This window comes from Eublepharis macularius, chromosome 9, assembly GCF_028583425.1.
Source record: "Eublepharis macularius isolate TG4126 chromosome 9, MPM_Emac_v1.0, whole genome shotgun sequence".
Classification (NCBI taxonomy): Eukaryota; Metazoa; Chordata; class Lepidosauria; order Squamata; family Eublepharidae; genus Eublepharis; species Eublepharis macularius.
In genome coordinates, this window is record NC_072798.1 from 56,011,594 (window position 1) to 56,032,525 (window position 20,932).

Sequence of the window (20,932 nt, forward strand, 5' to 3'; positions counted from 1 at the left end):
CTTGAGTAAATGGCCACAACAAATTCTGATTTCATGCATAAGCACTTGGGAGGAAAGATATTTTGAGCTGTCTTGTATATAATTGGAATTGATATTTTAAAGCTTCAAAATATTCATCCCCAAATCTGCACAATTACCATGGCTACAGTAAGATTCGTGTACATTTTTCACAGGTAAAAGGATCACAGGATGTTAGATGGAGCTGAAATCTCCATGAAACCTTTAGTATTCAAGTAGATGGTCTTCCGTTTGGAACTCTGTATGAGGGAAAGACACTTGAGCCCTTTGGAATTTTTGAAGAGCTTTCAAATGAGAAGGGACAATGAATCATATAATACATAAAAACGGAGGGTTCATGCTTGTGTATAATTTACAGATTTTTAAAAAGCAAAAGTGGAACTATTCATAGATTTTAAGACCGGAAGCTCCTTTTTATTTGTTTTATTTATTTTCAGAAATTATGCTATCATGAAAAGACTAAACAATTAGGCCTGTGACTGGCCTTAGGGTTGGCCAAAAGACACATACTAAGAGTATAAAACTCTGAGAATGCCAAAGACCCTTAGAATATTATGTGAATTTAGTTCTAGAGTTATAATCTGTACAATCCAATGTTAGTAGCATTTTACAATGTGAGAGTTTTTCATTCATCATATTCATTACTGCCTAAGACAAAGAGGCAAGGAAAGACAGCTAATGTCCATAGAGATGCCTGACTTGAAACACCAATGGAATTGGTGATCCTTTAAAGGTTGGTCTACAAACAACCCATTGCAGGGTACAGCTATTCTTGATCTGTAGTGCTACAGCATTTAGAGAAGAACATGTCTGAATATTCCCTCAAGGAAAAATAATTTCTGCTCACAGAAATCAAGCATATCAGAAAAAAAGCTAGGCTCAAAGCCATCTGTCTGATAATTTCTATGTGTATGGAGGCTTTTATATGAAGAACCAATCAATCACAGAAACCTGCCATTTGCACTCTAAAGTGTTCCAAGAGCAATGGTTGTTGGGGGTTTTGCCAAGAGCAGTTCCAAGAGCAGTTCCAAGAGCAGTTTTGTTGCATGATCTTATCTTCATATAGACTGGCTGTAAGATTCCACAATTACTCAGGAGTATGCCAAGGGTCTTCTTAAGTAAACAAAGTGTTAACTCCACTCAGAGCAAATAAATAAGGAAATATAAGGTTTATCAGGGTCCTTCATATCAGCTTACTTGCCATTTTTCCCAGAGCCATCAATAAAATTTGGTCTGAAACTGCTCCAGATTCTGGTACCATGGATCTCTGGATATTTCACTGGCCTTCAAATCAGCGAGCAATTGCTCTTGCTGTAAAAAGACGTCCATCCGTCCTTCAAAACATCAGGGCATCTTCCTTGTTGATGCTCCTTCAAATGCCTTCTAATCTTCAATGTGCCACTTCTGGTTGTTACTAGTGTGCTACAAAAGGCAAAGAGTCATTCTTTGGTTGAACACATGCCTTTTCTTGTGAACATGTGCCTTTTCTTCTTCCATCTGGTGGTGGAAAGCGCTGTCAAGTCACAGCTAACTTATGCTGACCCCGCCCCCCCCGAACTGGGGTTTTCAAGGCAAGAGACTACCAGAGGTGATTTACCATTACCTTGCTCTACATAACAACTCTTTTTTCAAGGTCTCTAATCCAGTTACTAACCAAGGACAATCCTGCCTAACTTCCAAGATCTGACAAGATCAGGGTTGCCTGGGCTATCCAGGTCAGGGCTTTTTTGTGATCTATGATCACACTTGAGTCAAGAAGGTGTACTAATTCACAGGTTCCAAGTGTTGGGCCAAGGCAGTGTCATTCAGTCTACAGTCAGAATTCCAGAACTCAGCCAGGCTAGCCTCTAACCCACACACTTAGTTCACACCTAACAGCCTCTCTTGCCTGTTTTTATGGCCACATGCTTAAGGGCCAGCTGCTCAGGAAGAATCCTACAACTACTCATCTCCATCATCAGCAAGCAGCTGGCACTGGACCAGGAGGCATGAACTTTGCTGTCTTTCCTGCAACTCTGTTCTCATCCTCTGCCCACAGCGCTTTAAGGGTGTAGGTAGTACTGGAGAGCTGGAAACAGTCAACTGAGGTTCACCTGCTGAACTAGAGCTGGAAGGTCTCAGTGGCTCTGCGCCAGCTGTTGATTGTGAATCCTGACAAGTCTGCAGCTAATTTTCCTGCTGGTTGGTTTCTGTTAACTCAGGGCTGGCTAGATGGGACTCCTCTTCTCCTGAGGAGTCCTCTCTATCGCTGTCTCATGACATAAGGTTTTCAAGGGGCGCAAAATGTTTCCCTGAGGACACCTTACCTGCTTCGTGCTGATTTAGTGCTCATTGTTTGAAAAATAGTTATCTTTTTTTCCTAGTGAACGTAATTTTATCATTTAACTAAATCTGACAGACTGTATGATAATGTTACTGGTGATACTAGGAAGAAGTACTGTTTTGAAGAAAAAATGGCACCAAAGTTGCAGACAGTCATTGATTGTCAGAGGGCATGGCCTACTTGCATGTGTATCAAGGAGACGTCTCTCTACAGTGACACCTTGAAAAACTGGGCCCAAAGCCCCTTCCCCCTAAAAAAAAAAATCACCAGATATAGGTGAGAAAATGTTCACAAGATATCTACTTTGTCGCAGCTCAGCTTCAGTACCAATTCTAATATAACTTCAGTTAGGTTGGCATCAGTTTAATTGGTGATATTTTTCACTCAACAGTTATGGCTGGGGATGCCTGCATGGTACGTTGCTGCTTGTCGTGCAAATGTGAAAAGCGGTGCCATTATGTCTGCCTTGTCTGATACGGAGATTCAGAGAGAAATTGGAATTAGCAACCCTCTCCATCGTCTAAAGCTTCGTCTGGCAATCCAGGAAATGGTCTCTCTCACAAGTCCATCAGCCCCTCCAACATCTAGAACAGTGAGTCATGTTCATCTAGCTCTCTGATATTATGTAAGATATTACATAAGAAAATAGCAAAACTTGTGATGTGAGGATGTCTTTGTCATAATGTACCCTTCAAAACCCATTAACTAATTTATTGTGTATAGAGCCCAGTGCAGACATAACACTTAACCATTGTCAGTGCTTTAACTTCAGTAACATTGCAAAATATGGTGAAAACTTGGTTTAGTTCGTTGAGTTTGGCCCTGTCTCCAGAAGATGTGTATTAGACACCATAAGATCTATTTGTCACCTTGCAAGCTAAAAATTTAAAGAGACAAAAGGGACTACCTGGACCATGGTTTGTTCAAATTCCTTTCATACCGTGGTTTCAGATCTGAGGCTACCCATCTCCTCCCCTAGAATGCCTGTGGCAGCTCCACCTGGAGGGGCTTGGCTCCTAGCAACTCCTGAGCCAGGCTACTGTCTTCTAGCTAGGGTGTGGCTCTGGGCTGTAGTGGCTGCTTCTCCTCCTTGGCTGGTAAGGGGTCTGTTTGGGCTGCTGCTGGGTCCCTATTCCCCCTGCCTTGGCCCTTTTCCTCTGGCCTGCTTAGCCCCCTCTCTTCCCCCTGGAGGGTAGGACTGGCTGGTCTCTCTCTGCTCCCTCCAGCCCTCTGAGGCTTTGGCCTTTCGCCCCTTCCCCCTGGAGTGGGCAGGTTCTGGACCTGGTTGCTGGCTGGGGTGGCAGGGCCGCTGCCTCCCGGTTGCCTCCCGCTGCTCCCTCCTGGCAAGTCTGGGGGCTGGGACCCAGACCCCGGACAATATGTACAGATGTGTAGAGAGAATGCCCATGTATGTGAAGTTTCTGCATATGACTGTCCTAACCTACGTATATGTTCAGAAACTGAGCTTAGCTCCATGTTGCAGTATGTTTCTAGGTAGTAAATAAGCACATGTGATCACATATTTTCTCTACAGATGTGTACCCTTGTCTAGGAAATAAATTATGTGTGAGGCAGACATAAAACACAGCAAAAGATTGGAATAGTAATATATGATATTGACGAAGTCCCAGTTTTTTTAAACTACATTCGCAGAGACATCAGTATATTTTCTGGAAAATAAGTACTGTATATTAAAACTCTGTAGAAAATCTAGGTATCAACAGGAGTAAGTTTTCTAAATTGTGAGGGAAACCAAAATAATTTTACTAGTCTTATTGAACTCCTTTTTTCATTCTTTTAAATTCCCAAAATGTCCCCCCACCTCAAAAAGAACCCTCCGAATTCTATTTAATCAAAACATCAGTGGTCACTCTGAAATGCAATGTTGTGTGGAGGAATCCAGTAGAAAACAAATCAACACTTAGCCTTTTAAAAGAATATTTTCTCTTCAGACTAAGAAGCATAGCCCTGTATAAAATCTTTATTCCTCACAATCCTTATCCAATCATGAACTGTTTGATCTAATTTTCCCTCTTTTATGGGCCTCCTGAAGAACTGTCTTTTCACGTTTCTTAATGACCTTCCAACCGAAAGCTTTCTCCAAAAAACAGATACAAAAGTAGGGTGAAGTCTGACATATTAATCCCCATTCCTCTGGCATGCGTGAAGCCTCTTCATCCATGCACACCAAAATCAAATCAGCATGTTCGCTCCCTTATGCAATCGCTGATTAAAAATATACAGGCACGTTGGCCATGCTTATTGTCATGTGAAGCTCCTGCTGGTCTCTTTTTTATGAAGAATGCAGTGAGAGAAGCCGAAGAGGTGAATTGAGAGAATATGAGAAAGGAGCCAGCTTGGGTACTCTCACTGGAAGTTTGTCTGCTTGCTGGGCATAATTAAGAAGATTTATACTGCGTATCTCCAACTGCTGCCATGCCGTCTCCTCTTACCTAAGCTGATAACAGCAGATCACTGCTGCAACTATTATGCCCCATACATCTAGACTATGGAACTCGGAAGCTCCGAGTTTACCTTATTGCTGAAACTGGCCCCTTCTGACCAAAGTGGGGATAGACAGATCTGGAAATTGTGACATTTCGTTCTGACATTTCATTATTCTTGTTTAATGCTTTTCAGATAATCTGTTCTGGTCAGAAACCTCAGATTCCTCATTCACTGCAAGTCTCTTAACTAGTTCAGTGTAACTAGTGATGGGTCTGGGTGTTTTTCTTGATTGGGTTTTAATTGTATATTATTACATTTCAACTTGTAGCTCCTGCATTTCATGTCCCTTTGACCCTGAGGTTTGTTTAAAACCTGCATAAAACAACTGCATAGCACAGATCCACTCATTGCATGTGAAGAAATGGGCCATAGGACATGCAAGTTTATGTTGAAATAAATTTTTGCTATTCTTTTAAAGTGCTGCAAGTCTTCTATTATTTCTTGCTGCAACAGACTAATGCGGCTATCCCTCTGGAATTATCTCCAGAACCATCTAAATTTCACCTTTTCAAATAGAGTAAGATGCAAAGGGGCTATCTGAAGTTGTCTCTAGCTGCAGCTCAACTGAGGCAAGGATGTGGTTGTGCTCATCGTGATGCTGTATGCTGTTAACTTACAGTGTTGCTGCCTTTCTTCTTTAACACTGCTTACCTAATGTGGATTCTACCTGCCTTCTTATGGGTATCGTCAATAGCCCTCAGGCAATGTTTGGGTTACCCATGAAGAAATGGAAAATCTTGCAGCTCCAGCCAAAACGGTTAGTCTTTTCCATTAATAACAACTTTCATATCTATTTCAATGCCAAAATGCACTGACTTTACTGTATGGCTAAGCATGAAAGCTATTACTATGTATTGTTGTTCTGTCTATTGAGCTGGTTTTCATTTAGTAAATGGAATATTCAGTATAAAAAGATAGTTTGTATCCAGTAAAATAATTACAAGGAAATTTCATATGCTAAAATAAATAAAAATATAACAAATGTTATTCAGGAGATTTGCTGAAATTCTAGTTTTGATATTTTATGTTATGTCTTTGCTACTTCAAACACCTAGTTAATTTTTTTTCTTGGTATAATCATTATTTAAAAGTAATTACTGAGGACACTGGAATGGAAAAATGTTCTAAATGCATTAGTATCAGCCTGCACTCCCACTGTAATGTCTCTGCATTGCTGGCGCAATAATCAACACTGGGACATGGTGCTCATGCCTGCCTGTAGGATGAATGCTCTAACTTTACCACTAATCCCAAGGCATGGTGGTAGCTTACTATGGTTACTTGATTATGAGAGTAACATACTCGCATGTTCAGAGGTGGGCTTTTTAAATTAAAAATGACTAAATAAATCAAATAAATCAAAATGTATAAAGTAAAAAATATAAACAAAGTAAAATATATAAAATAAAATAATACAAATAAAAATACAAATATTTTCTAGAATGATTTCATTAAAATAATTGTTTTTTGTCTTTCTGTTGGAAAATGACAATTAACATTCCAATTTATAATAATAATTTAGAATTTAATTTTGCCTTTTTTATTCATTTTGTATTTTTTCTGTTTTCTGATATACTCTCCTAATGACGATCTTCTGACACTCCAGAAAGAGAATGAAGAAGGAAGTTGGGCTCAGGTATGAACTTTTTCCATTCAACTTTTTCAAGTACAGCTAACAATAATTTAACATAGGGTTTGGGGGGGCTGTCAGCATTTCTGTAAATCAGAGAGCTTTGACTAGATAGAAGAAATATTTCATTGGTGTTCTTTTTAAAAGAAAAGTTGTTTTTAAACTAATTGTATTTGATCTCCATAAAAAAAACTTCAGTGCAAAGGGTCTGATGTTACTACTTTAAAAGCCCTAAGCAGTTTGGGACCAGCAATCTTAAAAGATCTCCTGCCCCATATGGACCTATCAGATTATTTTAACTATGGAAACCCAGTTAAAGTAATCGATGGAAACCCTGTGTCTACGCCTTCTAAGGTAAACTGAATAGCCATTTGATATAGGGACTGTTCCGTTTAGGTACCCAGATTCTCTTGCCATATCCTCCCATATAAGCTATAAAAGGGAATATGGTTGAAAGTTGAGGGAAAGAGGGAAGTATGTGTGTGCCAGGAATTGCAAAGAACAAAGGGACAAAGATTTTGTTGAAAAAAGACATACGTCTTGGGAAAAGATGAGAACAAGTAAAAGCTTACAGGTATCAGCAGTGAAATTAAGCAGTGCAAAGGAATTCATACCTGGTAATTTTTAGATGTCTGCATTTCAGTAAATGCAGGACCAAAGAATAGACAGTGAGACTTGACTGTTCTGGCTTTTGATAAAAGAAAGTCCAGGCATTGTAACTAGACATGGGCACAAACAGAAGGGGAAAAAAATGAACACGATGTTTGTTGTTCGTTACCATCCACCAAACAGTGATTCATGAACATCAACAAACATGACCTGTTCACAAACATGTTCGTGGTTGGATGTTCGTTGGGACCAGAATGGCCCCCTTGGGACTTAGAGAGCCCATATTCACAGGGAGTGTTCAGAAGGCTCTCCTCCAGCCATCATCCAAGTTTGGTCAAGAAACTAGTTAGTTATTTTTGGAATTTTAGAAACACCTCTGGTGCCATTTCTGTTATTTAATGCCGAAGGAACGTCATAGTCCCCTTGCTTCACTTTGGTTCAGCGGGGAGGGGGGTTCCATTCCTTTACTTCAGTTTGCTTATATTGGGCTAAGTTGCAACAGTATCTCTTGCTTCAGTTTGGTTTGGATTGGATGTGACTCTCTGGTGTGATGCTTTGCTTCACTTTGGTTCTGGAGGGATTCAGTTCCTGTGCTTCAGTTTGGTTCTGTTGAGCTTTCTCTGGGGTGAGTTCAGCTTGCATTTGGCAGTATGCCTTGCCCTAGTGTGTCTCTGCAGTGGGTGTCAGCTTTGACATTTCCCCATAGAAATCTATGGGGGAAACTTGGAGGTCTTTAGAGGATAGTCAAGGGTAGACTGTTTCACATTTGGTGAAGTTTGGTTGAAAATGACCCCCCCCCCCCCGCCCACCAAATAGCCCCCCAGATTGATTTCCCTTTAGGAAACAATGACTGAATTTGCCAAATTTTACTGAATTATTTTGGTTTTAAAAAATCTGGAATACCGAATCTGATTTGGTATTCAGGATTTTAATTCTGCATAGTCAGATTGACTGAATCAACCCAAATTTGGTATTTTAAACCAAATTCTGACTGAACTGCCCACACCCTATTAAGAACTATTCTAAAACCAATATGCTTAACAAAACTGTTCAACAATCACCTTTAATGTTCTTATAAATAAATTATGCTTTTGTTTAAGCAAGAAAGATGCCTTTTCCCCCTCACAACTACCATCACGCCCTGACCATTCTGTCAAACTACCACCTATAACAAGCCTTCCTATATTACCAGTTAAACTGGAGGTCTATGGTAAAAGCCTTTGGTGGCAGCAAGAATCTTTTGAGGGAGGCAGCAATATAAAGGTCACACAAACACAACAGGGAAGGTGTTCTTCAGGTAGTTTGGGAAAAGTAGAGAACATTTGAAGCTCTGTGTGAGTGGAATAAAAAGAGAGTTAGCCATCCTAAGATACATGGTTAAGGTAAAGTAGAGAGGAGCTGGTTTAAAGATCCAAAGAAAAAGGTTTTTAAGAGATTTAAAGCAAGCAAACAAATCATTACAGCTATGTTTCCTGATTTTGTTCACTGGCTTGGCAAAGTTAGTTCTCACGTTTGTTCTTGATCATGGCCAGAGTATTTCCTGTTTTGAGGACAAACTTCCTGTTCAGTTTAGGAGAAGATACTTCCAGAATCTCCTGAAACCTCCACTGCCTTCACTGAAATGCTCCTGATTTTCCTGAGAGTAATTAGGTTTCTTTGAGGACAGTTTACAGCTCTTATCTTTGTTTTTTCTTGGAAGGAAAATAATGCCCAGCCTTTTAAAAAACAAGCAAGATATGGGCTGTTCAGTAGTCTGAAATCTGCGGACTAAAGGTCCACATCTCTTGGCAGGCTCAGAATGGATCTATAGACCAAAGTTAGAATTGTTTTTGATAGAAAAATTTAACATCTGTTGGTATACTTTCTGTCCTGTTCTCTCTTCTCTGTTTAGTAGCATTATAACCAGAGCTTTTTTTCTGGAAAAGAGGTGGTGGAACTCAGTGGGTTGCCAGCACAGGGGGCAACTCCTGGCGGTGCCCCTGGTACCACATGTGCATGCCCAAAGTGTGCACATGCTTCCGGGACTGTGCAATGATGTCACTTTGGGTTAGCTGGAACAAGGGGGGAGTTTTTTAGTTTAAATCGCCCTCAGCGAAAATGGTCACATGGCCAGTGGCACTGCCCCCTGATCTCCAGAGGGAAGTTTAGATCGCCCTCCGCCATTTTCAGGAGGTGCCGGAACTCCATTCACCACGTTCCAGCTGAAAAAAAGACCTGATTATGATGTGTTAGCAGACTTACTGTTTTCCATAGTTGATTTGTGGGAACTTTAAAAACTGGTAGGTCTCATCCTCCCAATGAAGGTTCTAGAAACTTTTGAAAGTCTTGCCTCGTGAAGTTGATGGGAGGAACTTTCCATTACTGCATGATGCCATCCTCTTTCTTACCGGAAAAAAATATCACTATTAAGTGCAATTATTTCTGTTTTTAATTCTATCTTTCCCATTTACCTTGTTTGCAAGATTAACAGTGAAATCCTAAACAGTTACTTCAGTAACTGGAATAACTCTGTTTAGGATTTCAGTGTAAGAATGCCTTGGTGACTGGAAGTGTACTTCAGATAATTAACTTTCTTGTTTGGATGAAACTTTAGAATACTAAAACATTACAAATGGCCTTCTTTCTTGAGACTGGATGATAGTAATACTTCTCAACTTTTTCCCCATAGACTCTAGCATATGGTGACATGAACCATGAATGGATTGGTAATGAATGGCTTCCAAGTCTGGGATTACCACAGTATCGAAGTTACTTCATGGAGTGCCTGGTAGATGCAAGGATGTTAGATCACCTCACAAAAAAAGATCTCCGTGTACACTTAAAAATGGTGGATAGCTTTCATCGGTAGGTTCAGATAAATATCCATAGTTAGCATAGTTACACACAGGGCTCATTTCGAGGGGGAACATGCAGGAATGCAGTTCCAGCAGTTCCCCAAAGAGGTCACATGTCAGGTGGCCCCGCCCACCTGACTCTCGGCCATTTTGGGCCCGGATCGGACCTCTGACAGGTGATGGATCACTCTCCCACTCAGCAGCAGCCCGATCCTGACCATTTTGGGCCCCTTTTTGGCCATTTTCAGCCCCCTTTTGCCATTTTGGGCCCAATTTCAGCCCTGAATGGCCAGGATTGGGTCCAAAATAGCCAGGATAGGTGATGTCAGGGGGTATGGCATAGGCAAATCAGTTATGCTAATGACACACTTCTGGTGATGCCAAGGTGTGTGGTATATGCTAATGAGTTATGCTAATAAGCTCCTGCAGCTCTTTTTCTATGAAATGACCCCTGGTTACACAGTATGTTTTCTTCACAATGCGAGACATAGGACTGGCAAAATTCAAGCCAGTTGGTTGTATCTAAGCACTCTTATTTCCAAATACAGATATGCTTCCCTCTAATTTTTAATCAATAGTAAACTATACAATGTGTTGAGTGCTTATAGTGTTAGGAATAATCTTTAACATTCAGGAGAGCCAGTTTGGTGTAGTGGTTAAGAGCACAGGACTCTAACCTGGAGAATCAGGTTTGATTCCCCACTCCTCCACTTGAAGCCAGCTGGGTGACTTTGGGTCAGTCACAGCTTCTGGGAGCTCTCTCAGCCCCATCCACCTCACAGGGTGTTTGTTGTGGGGATAATAATAACATACTTTGTAAACCGCTCTGAGTGAGTGTTTGTTAAGTCATCCTGAAGGGTGGTATTATATAAGTCGAATGTTGTTGTTGTTGTTATTTATTTCTAACTGCTTTCTAATGGGCTGTTTTTATTCCAAAACTGACAGTACCAGTTTACAGTATGGAATTATGTGTTTAAAGAAACTGAATTATGACAGGAAAGAACTAGAAAGGAGAAGAGAAGCAAGTCAACACGAAATAAAAGGTAATATTTAATACAAAGATATACTGATATTGCTTGCCTTCTGAACTTTTAGTCTACTGACCCTTAATATCTCTGATGTGGTTAAATATAGAGATGAATTTTATTCAGAATGAACTCGCTTAAAATTAAAGAATTTTATATATTGTCGAAGGCTTTCACGGCCGGAGAACGATGGTTGTTGTGGATTTTCTGGGCTGTATTGCCGTGGTCTTGGCATTGTAGTTCCTGACGTTTCACCAGCAGCTGTGGCTGGCATCTTCAGAGGTGTAGCACCAAAAGACAGAGATCTCTCAGTGTCACAGTGTGGAAAAGATGTTGGCAGGTCATTTATATCTACTCAGGAGGGGTGGGGTTGAGCTGAGTCATCCTGTAAGAGTTTCCCAGGGAAACACCTCTGAAGATGCCAGCCACAGCTGCTGGCGAAACATCAGGAACTACAATGCCAAGACCACGGCAATACAGCCCGGAAAACCCACAACAACCATCGATGTTTTTCGTATTACCTCATATGAAACTCCGTGCAACTGCCAACAATATATCCACTAGCATAGTAGTATGCACACTGTCTTATATTTTTCCATGCTTCCCTCAACAGTGTAAATATAAATGTCTTCCTTTATCATCATTTTAATAATTAATATTTTACAATAAGGAGAGATGTATGACATACGTTTTTTGATGTTAAGGCATCCTGTGCCTTACACCAAATATGCAGCAGCTGTGACTGGCATCTTCAGAGGTGTAGCACCGAAAGACAGGGATCTCTCAGTGTCAAACTGAGAGATTAATGAATTTTGTCTCAATTTGGATGGCACCTGAATGATCTCATTCTGAGCAACTTGTATCATCGCACTCCCAACAATGTCACTGAAGGCTAAAGTACTCAATACATTGTTACAAGTTGTCTATGAGTTCATCGCTTGGACTAGTCACACATTAGCTCCAAGAATGTCAGTTTAAAAGAGTCAGAAGCTGGTGATGGATGCATGGGGTCCTGCTTTCTCTCCCCCTCCTTCCTGTCTTTTTCCTGAACCTAAAAATCCCACAGTGGGAAGCTATTCATTGATTTATTTAGCTGCACACCTAGTCCCAGTGCTCACAGCTCCGAATTTATGTAAATAACTTCCCAGGTCCCCACTTTATGCCAATAACTTCTTTAAGCTCAGGGAAAAGGCTGAAGGGGAAGCAGCAGCCCAGTCCTCCACCCAGGCACCCCCCACCATCTGCAGAATCAGCTTCTAGGGATTTTTAAGTGATGGTGTGTGTCTCTGAGCAACACAGTGAATCCAGAGGCAACTTGTAAAAAAAGTATCCAGTATTTTAGCTCTGTGAAGAAAACATAACCTGGAGGCCTCCTCTCCTCAACTTTCTTATGACCCCACCCTACATGATAAGGAACAGAGGCCTTCCCTGCCTCAGTCTCCTTCCCTTTCCCCCTCAAAACCTATATGTTGTTATGACATTCCTTGTTTGTGCCAGCATTGTGTACAGTAATATGTCAGGGAAATATACTTCTTCTACATTTCCAAGCAGATTTGGTGCCCATGGTAGTTTTGCTGCCTAATGAAGACCACAACAGCAGCTTTTGCCATTTCTAACTGTAAAGAAAGGAAGTTACATTATTTATGTACAAAATTTATATCCCCTTTCTGCCCAATGACAGCCACAAAGGTGGCTTATGAGCTGATCCCAGATTTCTGAGAAGTTTTAAGTTTGGCGTATAACTGCAAACTTCAGCTGTGTTCCTAGTTAATTTTTTTAAAGCAAGTGTGGCATAGTATCCTTAACTGAAATATATTTTCATATACAGCAGAACTGTTTTGTAGTAAGGGTATCTGGGATGCACTGCATTAAATTGTTAATGATGACATTTCTGTAAACACTGTACATAGGTTTTTTAGTATGGGGACACATCTGGGTCTCCAGTAAATTTCATATGGCTTTCTTTCTGCCTGGCACATTCATGCACAAGAGGCTGATGATGCCAGGCTACAGTAACACACCAGGACTTGCTCATTTATTCACTCAAGGTCACTAGTCAATATGTCTCTAGGAATAAACACACACTGAAAAATACGATAGTGTGATTATAGAAACTGGAAGCATACTTGTACTTTTAAATACTTTTATTATACTGTTTTATATTGTTGTTTAATTTTAACATTTTAAATCATTGTTATTAATGTGCTGTTTTATAGAATGTAATCCGCCCTGAGCCTGCCATTTCGGGGAGGGCGGAATAGAAACCAAAAATAAATAAATAAATAAATAAATATCTGTGAGATTGTCCATACAATAATTTCTCTACTTGGGCCCTGTAATGGGGGTGGTCAGGAGGAATCACTGGGAAGCAAATACTAAGCAGCCCAGGAAGGGTTCCAGAAAGGACGGTGTCCCAGCTGTCATCATTTGTTTATCCACCTTAATCTTTACATTTTTTCATGCATGGTTAGAGGAGTTCGATTCAATTAACTTGTTGACAATTCAGCATGGAGAAGGTATAAATCTACTGACAACATTAGATATTGAGATCACTCCTTGGTTAAAACCATAGCCATGCATAATCAAATTTTCATGTATTGACTGTCATTATTAAATTATATCCAGATGACCAATTATGATGCAGTAACAGCAGTTGTCAAATCAGGTAACATGATCATCAGAATCCAGCCACAGTACAAGTGGGTAGTGACCAGAATGTATTAAAGGAATCTTTTTTAAAAAACTACCACTGTTTTGTTTCGGGGGGGAAAGAAGAAAATTCTTGCTTTTAGGGGTTAAAGCAAGTCTGGTTGACTCTCTTAATTTGTATGTAAAATGCCTATTGTTTTGGCTTTTTATAGTCAACAGGGCTTCTAATAGTTAGCACTTGAGCTGCAACCAGATGCAAAATGACATGGATTCAATCTATCAGCTGTAATATATGTGTAGGAAACAGTATTTCTGCATATGGATATACCAATTGTCACAACTTGGTACAACAGGCTTCATCCAGCAATGATGTTTTTCTTGATGTATTGTCGAAGGCTTTCACGGCCGGAGAACGATGGTTGTTGTGGGTTTTCTGGGCTGTATTGCCGTGGTCTTGGCATTGTAGTTCCTGACATTTCACCAGCAGCTGTGGCTGGCATCTTCAGAGGTGTAGCACCAAAAGACAGAGATCTCTCAGTGTCACAGTGTGGAAAAGATGTTGGCAGGTCATTTATATCTACTCAGGAGGGGTGGGGTTGCGCTGAGTCATCCTGTAAGAGTTTCCCAGGGAAACACCTCTGAAGATGCCAGCCACAGCTGCTGGCGAAACATCAGGAACTACAATGCCAAGACCACGGCAATACAGCCCGGAAAACCCACAACAACCATCGATGTTTTTCTTATTACCTCATATGAAACTCCATGCAACTGCCAACAATATATCCACTAGCATAGCAGTATGCACACTGTCTTATATTTTTCCATGCTTCTCTCAACAGTGTAAATATAAATGTCTTCCTTTATCATCATTTTAATAATTAATATTTTACAATAAGGAGAGATGTATGACATACGTTTTTTGATGTTAAGGCATCCTGTGCCTTACACCAAATATGTCTAGAAATTTTATGTAGCCATTATGCTTTTTTAAAAAATCGTTTGTGCTTTAGAACAAAATGAATCTTGACAACAGTACAATGAATAATGATCCTCTTGCAAACCTCCATAATTTCTTATTATATTACTCTTTTGTTAATTCAATAGATGGAATATAAACAGATTATAATTGCCATATAATGCAGCATAAATTCCATATACATGGTTCACCTCAGACCTTTATACATCATGGTTTGTTTGAAAATTCAGTCAGTAGGAAAATGCTTCTCTCCCTGTTTTTGTAGATGTGCTGGTGTGGAGTAATGACAGAGTCATACGTTGGATACAAGCAATTGGATTACGAGAATATGCAAACAATGTTTTAGAAAGTGGTGTGCATGGATCACTCATAGCCCTGGATGATAACTTTGATTATGGAAGTTTAGCTTTATTGTTGCAGATTCCAACACAGAATACACAGGCAAGTAACTAAATTATGCTTTGTAATTTTTTTCATATGGTTCTAAACTATTTTTAATTGCCCTCCCAGTAGGACACAGGATTTGGAACTAAAGGGCCACTTTATTAATATAACATCAACCATTAAATACGGCAAGGGCAAACTAGCAGTACAGATCAAGCCACAGGGTCACCCCAGGACCATCGCCTTGACCTGTCTGGGCAAGCCCCACAGCCCTGGGTAGGAGCCATCCATGTAATGGCTTTTCCCCGGCCAGCCAGGCAAAATGGTCCCCCCCCCTTCAAGCTCCTAAAGTCTCAGCCATACAGCATGAGGGAAAAACTTGAACATGGGGTTCACTGCAGGCAGTCTCCAGGTGGTGGTAGCCTTCACAAGCATACCATCCACTCCTGGTAGACCCCATTTCCCCACCAATGGGGAATTGCCAAGGGGTGCTCACTGGCCCGCTCCCTATCCCCAAACTCTCTCCTGCCAGTGACTTACAACAATGCACCACCATTGCCAATTACCTCAAATCACTGCCTGCAGTGCAAGGTAGGCGAAAAACCACCTCTCCCAGCTTGCCAATATGGGGAGAGGAGAAAAAATTCCTACCTGGCTCTGGAAAGCAGCCAGCTAATCCTGCACTACTACAGGGTGAGGTGGGTGGGCCAAGCACGCAGAGCAACTGCCAGCCAGGAGGACAGGGTTGCCTTCTGAAGGCTCTGTCTCCACCCCCCCCAGCCAAATCCCTGTATGCCTGGGAGATGCCTCTGCCTCCTCCTCCTCCTGAGGTGGCAAAGTATGGTCCCCTGCTCAAGCTACTGTGTGGCAGCCAGGAGTACTGCATTACTTCAATTATTTGATTTGGTTGAATATAGGCACGGCAAATCCTGGAGAGAGAATACAACAATCTATTGGCACTAGGAACAGACAGGCGACTTGATGAAGTAAGTAATCTTATTTATAAATAATAGATTATGAATAATAGCATAATAAATGTTCGTTGGTAATTTTATAAGAATGCATGAAGTAGATAGAGACAAATGTCTTAAAAGATAACAAATAAAAGCTTAATTGTACCCCCATTAACTGTGTTATTAATATGTGAATACACGGACCTCCCCTCCTCCATTATAACCTCACTACAGCCCTGTAAAGTACATTAGTTTAAGTGGACCAAGATCATCCCGCAATTGGCATGATGAGTGAGGATTTGGAACACCCCAGGCCTAGTTTAATAGAACACTGCACCATACTGTATTTGGATAACATTTTTGACAAGATAATAGAAGTGAATGGAAATATGTAGTTCTGCCTTTTGTAAAACACAAAAATTGTGTGTGAACAGGCTGATGATAAGAATTTCAGGCGTGGCTCTTCCTGGCGAAGACAGTTTCCTCCACGTGAAGTCCACGGAATCAGCATGATGCCTGGCTCTTCAGAAACTCTGCCAGCTGGGTTCAGGTTAACTACAACTTCAGGGCAGTCACGAAAAATGGCAACTGATGGTATGTGGTTATGCGTTCTCATAACTGAAAACATTCAAGGTTATTTTGTTAAGGAAAAGAACATTGCAACCTAGACTTAGCTATTTTTTTAATACAAAATATTTAATAGGCCAGTGTTTCACAACATTTTGGATATGGTAACCCACAAGGCCAAATTTACTTGGTAGAGTGATTCATCAAGGGTTGGCCCAAGGTTTTCTGGCACCCTAGGCAAAGCATGACCTTGGCACCCATCTAGTCCAGCATTTCATTATCTACAGCAGCCAATTGTTTTTGAGAAACCAAAAAACATCACATCCTACTATGAACTCCAAGCTGGTGATATTCCAAAGTACACAGGCTTTACATAAAAGGGCTTCAGCCTTTAATCAGCCTCAACTTTCTCATTGTTCCCTCTAATCCCCTTTAAGATTCTCACTCTAGTAACCATCAGGACACATTTTACTTGATTCTTTATCAGTCAACATGCCTAGGCAGTGAAGGGAAAAAACAACTAATGTATGACATGGAAGGCACCGTTTCCAGGGCCAGGTCTTAGTTTTCAAAACAAAGGCCTTGACTCAAATTAAGCACCAAAGTTGGTTTTTACAGGAGTCACTTCACACATGATGATTTTCATACAGAAATATTATTGTACACAAGGAAGTGTGTATACCTCTAAATTACTAGTTGCCTGATGGCTCCCCCCCCATTATTGTTTCAAAGGGAGGGGGAAGTGATAATGTGAGAAGCTGGCATGGAGGAAAGAAGAGAAAGAGAGCAATACAAAGCGCAGGGTTGGCCATTAAGGAGTGCTGGCCTGTGACCTACTTTCAGAGGCTTTGCAATCCCCTTCTGAGTTCCAACCCTCAGGCTAGGAAACGCTACCAACATCTAAGACTGCAAAAATTCACTTAAGCAGAAAATGAATAGCTTTGGGTATAGAAAGCAAACAACCTTGCTTAAGGTTTGGGGAAAATATATATACATGATTTTTTGTTGTCTATTTATTAAAAATATCCTGCCTTTCATCTAAGACTCACGAAACCTTTCAATATGCTGAAGCAAAAGAAGCTATAAAATACAGTGTATATAAAACTTTAGGCAGATTCAAATGGGGCTATCAAGAACACTAGGCAAGATGACTAAGTACTACAGCCAAGCTATGCCTGCCAATTTATAAGGAGATGCTATAGAAAAACTGTCTTGCCTACCTTTAATAATAACTTTAATAAATTCCATCATATTGGGCTAAAGACAGAAACTAGCTGGGCTCAACTAGCAATAAAGCAATTCTAGCAACTGTGCTAACCTGCTCATCCGTCAGGAAATCCTCAGATTCTTCACATGATCAAGGGGCAGTAAACTAAGGGCCAAGCTACAAGTGACGAATGACACAGGTTGGACACTTGTCAGCTTCCCTCAAGTTTTGATGGGAAATGTAGGCATCCTAGTCTTGCAGCTTGGCTCTCCAACTGCTGTCCAATGGACTTTTCAACTGTCACTTGTCCAACATTCTGCCAAGCTGCCTACATTCCCCATCAAAACTTGAGGGAAGCTGACAAGTGTCCGATCTGTGTCATTCATCACTTGTAGCTTGGCCATAAGCCCATCAAGGACAGGGAAACAACCTCATCCTTTCCAGCCTGCATTTCCTCAGGCTTTCAACTCTCATTTAAAAAATTAACTTTCACATTTTTATTATAGTATTGATAAAATGGGGGGAAATATTTAAACTATTGAAATGACAACTGATACTTTGTATTTAGCATTTTTATGGATTTTGTCTCTAAGTTTAGGTTAGAAAATGTGTTTATTTTCCTAATAAACAGTTTTAAGATGTTTCATTAGGAATTATCATAAACAACTCACAGGATTAGGCTGGATATCAAATCACAACTGAAAGCCCAGAAAGAGACTCACACCCAGCTTCAGTGTAGCATCTATTACAAGTAGCATTGAGTCCGTTCATTTCTTGGTGGATCCCACTCCGTCCTCTTGCATAGCAGCCCATGGTCCTCTAGAATTTGGAATTGAGGCAGTTAGTAAAACAAATTTTAACTAAATATTTGCATAATTTCCCTAATAATAGAAGAGGCAAATAGTCCTCACTATCTTGACAGTTCAGAGTAATGTTGTTGCTTTAGATACGTCTCCAGGCTAATTACAAAGTAAACCAAATCTGCTCCAATATGTTGGATCAGCTTGTCAATGGCATGGCCTCATCACACCACCAGCCCTTCCCATGATTTCATCTATCCCTTCCATCTTTGTTTGGCAGTGATAAGGCTGCTGCTATGACCTTCTTTAAGCACCAGCAACCATGTGAGAACCGAGATCCCTTGGAAATACAGTTTTTTGGGGCTTCTGGAACCTGTAAGAAGAATTGAAGAGCCTTATAACACTATAGTTCCCAGAGTACCTAAATTATATTAAGGTGATTGACGAAACTATTGCTTCTATTTCTCCAGCATATCATGTTCTCTACAGAAAACTGAAAGCAAAACAAACAGGGCTGATTTAGTATATTAGTATGAATTATTTAATCATAATTATGATCAAAGTTTAAAAAACAAAACAAGGTTAAGATTATAGGTACTGAGTCATTAGCAATACAGATTAAAGAACTGGGTAAAATAGCATGGTAAATTAAATAAACCAGAATATAGTTAAAAGATATTTTCCATTCTGTGTTCTATTTTTATTCAAACCTTTTTTTTATTTTGGCTGTTGCTCACAATTTGCAGTTGCTTCAGCACGGTTGCAGAGGTTAGACAGTTCTACGGTTCGCACATATTCATGCTGACAAGGCTAGCTAAGAAACAAGAGCAGCATTTGAGCTGATGTGAGTATTCAGAGATAAAAATGGAAAGACTGTTTTACTTATGAGAAAAAGAATATTCAAGAAAATAACCATAGTGGGCTAGGCTTCTCATGAGGACCTCACAAAGTGGCAGCTTTTAGACCTTGTTCTCACTGAAGTGGTAAACTGGTGTCTGGGATGTACCACTGCAGATGGGGGCTTATATGATTTAATATTTTTCCATACCAAAAAAAATCCCTGATCAGGCAGATTGGAGGAGAGATCAAGGCATTAGAAGCTATGTGAGGAAGCAAGCCTTCCTGGGAAGCTGTGGAGCAGCAGAACCAAGGCACAACTCCCTCTGTCAGAGGGGTGCAGAAGGATTCTCTTTTATTTGGACTCTTGGTGTTTTTGTTTTCAGAGTATCAGAATCTGTGCTGTTTTCTGTGCCAACAAGCAAAATGCAAACCTATGTTATATATCTTGGAAGAATTATAGATAAATCAGGCCTTATCACTGCAATGGGCTTAGACTGGAGTAACTGTTTTTAGGATTGCACTGTATATAATATAAATTGCGGTGGAATTTCCTAAGCCATTTACCACTGGGATGGGGTATGTGTGGAAGAACTGGCATTTGAGCTACCACTCCTCCCAAATTTTCAAGAAGATTCTACAAGTGTGATTGCGCTAATAAAATCAGAAGGCCTTTCCTCCCACACAGAGGCTGTGAAAATATACAGGAGACAAAATACACTTGAACCACTCTCAAATTACTCTCAAATACACTTGAATTACCCGTGTGTTGTGGTGAGACCCTAAGAGTGAGGCACCTCTTGCAACTCCTTCCTTAATCCTAACCATGCCCTGTGTTTCTCCCCCAGTCCTAATCCCTCCTGTCCTCACTCCCACCCCTCACCTCAAGTGACACAGCTGCCTCCAGGAGGTCCCTGCACAGGTGGCATAGAATTGTTTGAAAGAAAGAAAGAAACATGTAGGAACAAAAGACATAAGTAAGGATTATCTAATCCATACAAACACAATTCTCTTTACACTGATCCTTAGATTACCACTTTTTATATACAGCATTTCTCCGCTCAGTTTCTGTAGAAATAAGACCTGAGCTAGGATTCTCTAAAACCTATTTATGTAGGCTGAGCTAAAATTTATCATGAGAGGTTCCCTCATCAGCCTTAGCTTAATGTTTTTTGTTCTAAGCATCTAACTTATCTTTTAGATAAAAAACTAGTCTTCCTTATATTTTTTTTATTATGGCTGGTTATCTGTCACGTACTTTTTAAAGACTAAATGAAAGCTAATTGAAATAAATGTTTTTTCTTTCCTTCCAAAGCAAAAATATTAAATCAAAAGTCAGGAAGGGAAATGTTGAATTGGATTGGTATGCAATTAAAGCAACACAGCAGATGTTAGCATGTTTAAGAGTGCAAGGTTATATGCCACCAGAGAGTTTCAAATAGCACTGCAAATTCAAAAAGTGAAGAGGCAGGACTTACAAGCGTCAACCCTATGATAGCCTAATCTGCTGTTGTTGCAACTATGTACGCAACATAGTTACTGTGCAACTTGGAAGTCTGAAACCTACAAAAACTGAACAGCAGAATGACTGAAGTGCTGCACAGAGACAAAA

The 20,932-nt window shown here is 40.3% G+C and overlaps 1 protein-coding gene and 1 long non-coding RNA gene across 6 annotated transcripts in view; one reads left to right on the plus strand and one right to left on the minus strand.

The window, feature by feature from the left end:
• PPFIA2 (PTPRF interacting protein alpha 2) overlaps positions 1-19,645 on the plus strand; it is a 366,803-nt gene extending 347,158 nt beyond the window's left edge. For 2 of the 5 annotated variants that reach the window (XM_054988848.1, XM_054988852.1), the window contains 9 exons: positions 2,733-2,933; positions 5,544-5,606; positions 6,456-6,485; positions 9,757-9,932; positions 10,868-10,965; positions 14,838-15,013; positions 15,874-15,942; positions 16,344-16,503; positions 19,230-19,645. In XM_054988848.1, the coding sequence (XP_054844823.1) occupies positions 2,733-2,933; positions 5,544-5,606; positions 6,456-6,485; positions 9,757-9,932; positions 10,868-10,965; positions 14,838-15,013; positions 15,874-15,942; positions 16,344-16,503; positions 19,230-19,288 (1,032 nt within the window). In that variant the 3' untranslated portion in view covers positions 19,289-19,645. Of the gene's footprint in view, positions 1-2,732; positions 2,934-5,543; positions 5,607-6,455; positions 6,486-9,756; positions 9,933-10,867; positions 10,966-14,837; positions 15,014-15,873; positions 15,943-16,343; positions 16,673-19,229 lie in introns of those variants that run through there. The other 3 variants (XM_054988847.1, XM_054988849.1, XM_054988851.1) reach the window with 2 other exon arrangements.
• LOC129335950 (uncharacterized) lies at positions 15,991-19,295 on the minus strand. Its single transcript, XR_008597645.1, has 2 exons — positions 18,355-19,295; positions 15,991-16,527 (listed from the first exon to the last, which is right to left on the minus strand). It is a non-coding gene; the product is annotated as an uncharacterized LOC129335950 (long non-coding RNA).
• Positions 19,646-20,932: the final 1,287 nt, after the last annotated feature.